We start from the raw sequence: 5,506 nt of genomic DNA on the forward strand, positions 1-5,506 counted from the left end.
TGCTTTCTTTAAAACAAAATAATTTAAACTTTGTTTCCTTCAAAAATCAAAATCTACTAAAAAGAATTAATTGAAAAAGAAATCTATTTTACAGCACTAACTATGTTAATTTAAAAACCAACATATGGTAAAATACTCACATATTATACATACATACATACACATATGACAAAATCATCCAAAACATAAATCACCCACCCCCACCCCATCCCTTGAGGAAAAAAAAAAAAACCAAATCAACAAATCATCGTTTTTATTTGCGCGGCCAATCTTCATGTGTCCTCTTTGCCACTTGACTGTAACCCTGTGACAGGTTCTAAGCTTTGCTGCACAGGGAATAAGAGCTGCAGCGCACATTGCCTTCAACAGCCACTCCCACAACACCTAACATGAAACGGATGTAACAAAGGACAACACCACAACTGGAGTTACTAAGTTCCACCATTCAACACAGTTCATGACAGTGTCTGCAGGGTTCACGTCTAAAAAGAGGGGTCATTCTCCTGTTTTATAATGTTGGTGGCTTTAATCCGTATTTCTTTGCAACTTCTGTCTGAGCATGGGCAGCATCACAAAGTGAATATAGATGAGCCATTTCCATTTCTGACTTGGCCAGATTGATAGCTTTGTTGAACATATCAATGGCTTTCTCCATATTTCCTCTAAAAGAACAAAAATTTAAGTTTCAGATTCAACAAGCACTTCACAATATGCAATAAAATTTTTTAGTTATGCTATGTGGAGCCTGACACTAAGTTCAACTATGATTCTAATAAAATAGTCTTTTATCATGAACAAAACAGTGCTACAAAGCACTCTATGAATGTTAGCTACTATTAACTACTACTACTAGGGGCTTACTTTATACCTCGTTTTATACTCTTTGTTTCTAGATAAGAACAGTGAAACTAGGGAAACTGACTTACCTATTTATTTCTCTGCTCTATCAAAAGGCTCTAAAGAAAACAATGATGTAACATCAGAGAATCAAGGGGGCACGCAAGGACATACCTTCAGATTTGTGTGAACCCACATTATAGGAAGTCAGAGTTACCAAGGAAAAAGTCATTTTTATCCAACTTCAATGTTAAGGACACAAATAAGTTCACAGAAGATGCTACATTTTGCCCAAAATAACTTGGCTGGTTGCTTCTTTATAATAAGATTCCAATCTTGTGTCAACTTGACTAGTTTTCTATTCTATCTGCTTGACTGAACAACTTTTATGAATGTGACTTTTAAATTAGAAATTTATGCAAGCGTGCCTCCAAAAGCATGCTGTATTAAGACTGAAAGTATAATGACGATTGACAGTAACATGTCAGTAAGAAGAAAAGATGAAAGTTTATGGAACTGTCAGAAATTTCCCAAGAACAGACTTTAGAAGTTTACCTTTGCACTTCAATAGTTCCCATGGTCTCATAGGCAAAATCACATTTGTTGTCAATTTCAATAGCCTTGCTGATAAGCTCTAAACCTTTATCCAGATCTTGTTTCCACTGAAGTTGAAGTAAACTGCAAATGCAAAGGCAGTTAGATGTGACCATGCCCCAGCAGTATCAATTTCTGCCACCACTGAATTTATAATGTAATTTACAAGGAAAACCAAAACTTTAAACAGTATGTATGATTAGCATCACATTGTATTTTTTTCCCAATTTATATTGACTCTGTAGTGCAAGTACCTTACTAGGAAAAGAAAAAAAAGCTAACAGTCTAGACATTATTACTAAATCACCTAGCTAGCATTGAATTTTTTACTTTGTATAAATTTAAATAAAGTTTCTTATAATTCTAGTCCCTATAGGAGAGAAAGAAGTTACATATGTTACCTATTTTTGACACGAGTAACATTTGATGGAATATTCAGCATTGAAATTAAAACCCTTAACCTAGAGTGAAAATAGTACATTTACTATACCTGTATAAGAATTAAACATAAGTAAAATTAAAAAAATATATATTAACAGTGAAACTTAATATAAGCATTAAGAACTCTTATCAATTAACTCAGTAATTCTTCTGTACCACATTCCCTTGGCCAAAGAAAATACATTTTATTACTACACAAGAAATTTAGTTTCTTACTGGAACAAATAGAACTACAAAAATACATACCCTTTATGAACATATGTTGTGGCATTGTCTGGTTCCAAGTCAATGCATTTATCATACATTTCATCAGCTTTACCAAACTGTTGTTGGTCTGTTAATGCCTATGTGAGGAGATACTTCAGTTATATTATGGTAACTGTCAGCCTAAGCAGTTAAAAATATAGTGTTCATTAAGATTTCTTTCATTTATCCATTCGTTACCAAATTATTATGTTTTGGGAATAAAAATTGGTTGAAAATCTCAATTGGTGGACTTTTAAAAAAGTTCATAAGAACAACCTAAGAGTTGTTCTCATTACTGGCTTCTTTAAAAGCTAGTAGGTGGCCTTTGCTCTTGGTGGTGGGGTGGTTGATGTGCCGTGGAGTTGGAACTGACTCATAAGAGACCCTGTACAGGGTTTCCGAGGCTGTAAATCTTTACGGGAACAGAAAGCCTCATCTTTCTCCAGTGGAACAGCTGGTAGTTTCGAACTGCTGAACTTGCGGTTCACAGCCCAATTCGTAACCACTACACTACCAGAGCTCCTTGGTGCTTTGCTTTTAGCTGGTCATAAAAGTCTGCACCCGAAATGCCCTTGTAAACTCCATGACAATGATGAGGATTGTGCAGTCACCTTCTAGTTTGTTATTAATTAGTGCAAAGCATAAAGTCAAGAGTATCTCCTATTTAATACAATGTCATGATTATAATAGCTTTTGTCCTGTTTTAACTTGGTCTATAAATTATACAGTACATGCTTTTTAAATAATTAAACAGAGCATGTAGTTGGCAACCAGTGTTTTGTTTTTTATCACCACCACCTTGTCTAGGAATTAAGAGCAAAGACTACACAGAGAAGATTATGTCAAACTGAGGTTAAAGAACTTCTAGGTTATGTTTCATACCCTAGAATTTCAATCCCTAATGCAGTGACGAGTGACGGGTAGGACCTAAAAAGAATAGATCAAACACATATCAATCTTCTCATAATTCTTCCCAATCCACCTTCAAAGTCTTTGAGAAACATTTCTTATGTCTAAAGACAGCATAAAATAAATTAATAGCAAAACAAACTTAACAATGGTTTAGAGGGCAGAGTATGCAAGGGGTGGTTGCTGTACTTCCTGTTTCTGTGAAATTTATAAGGAAAAAGAAAAAAATTTCTTTTGTAATAAAAAAAAAAAAAAAAAAAGAGATATAAAAGACATTAAATACTACTGAAATGGCTGATTACTTATGTCAATACCAAAAGGAATTTTCAACTTTAAGAGGTGAGAGAGAAAATAGTATCATTCACAGATACATAAACTGTAGCTATAAGAAGCAAATCAGGTTTATTTAAATGGAAGATTTAAAATTAGTAAATTTTTAATGGACTTCAGACACTATAATTGTTAAAATAATTCAAATTTATATCCTATTTCCCATGGTTTGGTTGTGCATAGAATTGACTCAATGACATCTAACTACATTTCCCCATCATGTATATACATACAGTGAGTTTTCCTAAGGCAACGCATTATTCCAAATCCAACACAAATGCTGGCATAAGGCAAATGTTTTGTTTAGACTTCAGCAAATTACTAATTTAGAATATGGTTTTCAAACTGTGTAGTAAGGAAGCTCTTGTGAAATGATTCAGGACCATCCTAGGAGCTCAGAGGATCAAAGCCATCTGTTCCCACTGGCTCTGTGTCTTCTGATTTCCACACCAAGATTCGGTATATGAATGCATTTCTTTTTAAAAAGGCCTGCAACTGAAAAAGATCTGAAAAATAACAATTACCTGGGCATATAGTGCATAGCCTTCAGCACACCTTGGAAATTTTTTTATGACTTCTTCAAAACCTTTCATAGCTGCTTGGATTTGTGAAGAATTGTTTCCCGTATATGCCTGGCGATACTGTTTAAAAAAATCACAACTGGTCTGTGTCAGTCAAGAACTCAAAATGCAATTACAAATGACATAAGATTACACAAATATTTTCAAAAACTCAGGTGATTTGCTGATCGAATTTGCTGAGTCTCAGCTCAACAGTAGGACCCAAAGGTGATACAAAATAGTACACCTCACTTTAACTATACCCATTTAAGATGTTCAAGATGCTAGAGAGGGGCATATTAATTGGTTAAAAGTTAAAGCCTTTAGCCTTGAGGGAAAAATAGCAAATGGGAAATGTAAACTGATAAAATTTACTATCACTTTACTAAAATCACCACTAGCCACACTCAAATATATATATACATATATATTCATTTATAAAACAATTCTCAACTGGTTGTAACCCAATTTCTTGCTTTGAAAGGAAAAGTCTTGATGATGTGGAGAGATGGAGCAGCTGGGGACTTTAGACCCAGAGAAGGAGAGGGGCTCTGTGCTGAATACTGGGGGCAGGCTTGCAGGGTATACCCTTTGGTTGGCTGATGATGCATGGAGGGGATTGTAACCATGGCAATGAAATGACATACGATAGGATGAATGTAAAACTAATGTTCTCCCATGTAAACTATCACATAATTCATAATGAAAAATTTTTTAAAAAAAAGAAAAAGTTTTTCAGGACTCAAGGCAATGGGGATTGACTGGAAGTACCTCATTTCATTAGAAATGGATTTATTTTTGCCTCTCAGCTTTGTGGTTCTGAATATTGTTACGAAATGGTACTATAAAGGAGAGCTGAGAGAACAGGTATGTGGTGTCATGGCTGCAGAGTAATTCCCCACAAAGATTTTGTTCTTTGTACAGGTTTTATGGTAGAAAGCAGAACTGTGCTGGTGAGAGGAGCCTAAAATCAGGGACAAACATTACTTCAGATGAATTCAAATAAAACATGAAGAGAAATACAGAAACTGTATTTCAATCAACACATACACTTAATTTTCCCCTAAATTAACATGTTTTCCACCCTGTTGTCATCTTTAGGAAATGCTTTTGTAGACAACAATATATTCATTTTTGATAAAATGGAGAAATAAAAATGATTATTTATAAAATAGAAAAGTAATACCTACCAATGCAAAACATTTCTGAGCTTGTGCCAGAGCAGATTCAGGTCTTAATCTAATACATTCATCAAAATCTGCCACTGCTTCTTCAACTTGATCAAGAAGTATTTTTAGCTAAGAAAAAATAAGAAAATGCAACTAAAAATAGTAGGTGCACTAGGTAAGTACTCATTGTTGTTCTCTACTACCATAGCTTAGCAGAATGCCAAGCATGCAATTCTTTAATATAGATTTTAGAAACAGTGAACCAAGACTGAGGAATTCGCACTGACCACCTAAGACAGGCAGCGTCCCTTAAACAATCAATAAAAAAGGAGGACTCAGATGCAGACAGCACAGACCTGGTCAGGAGGCCAAGCCCCTGTGGGCCCAAGCGTTGTTGACCATCCAAACCATAGGCTCTGA

At 34.8% G+C, this 5,506-nt stretch overlaps 1 protein-coding gene across 1 annotated transcript in view; it reads right to left on the reverse strand.

Annotated features, from left to right (window-relative positions):
• Nucleotides 1-272: 272 nt before the first annotated feature.
• Nucleotides 273-5,506, reverse strand: part of TOMM70A (translocase of outer mitochondrial membrane 70 homolog A (S. cerevisiae)) — a 51,405-nt gene continuing 46,171 nt past the window's right edge. Inside the window, exons 8-12 of the mRNA XM_006868611.1 lie at nucleotides 5,108-5,215; nucleotides 3,882-3,998; nucleotides 2,119-2,216; nucleotides 1,393-1,515; nucleotides 273-662 (exon numbers count right to left, since the gene is read on the reverse strand). Coding sequence (XP_006868673.1) covers nucleotides 509-662; nucleotides 1,393-1,515; nucleotides 2,119-2,216; nucleotides 3,882-3,998; nucleotides 5,108-5,215 — 600 coding nt within the window. The 3' untranslated portion in view covers nucleotides 273-508. The remainder of the gene's footprint in view (nucleotides 663-1,392; nucleotides 1,516-2,118; nucleotides 2,217-3,881; nucleotides 3,999-5,107; nucleotides 5,216-5,506) is intronic.

Source organism: Chrysochloris asiatica, unplaced genomic scaffold (assembly GCF_000296735.1).
Source record: "Chrysochloris asiatica unplaced genomic scaffold, ChrAsi1.0 scaffold00120, whole genome shotgun sequence".
NCBI classification, from domain to species: Eukaryota; Metazoa; Chordata; class Mammalia; order Afrosoricida; family Chrysochloridae; genus Chrysochloris; species Chrysochloris asiatica.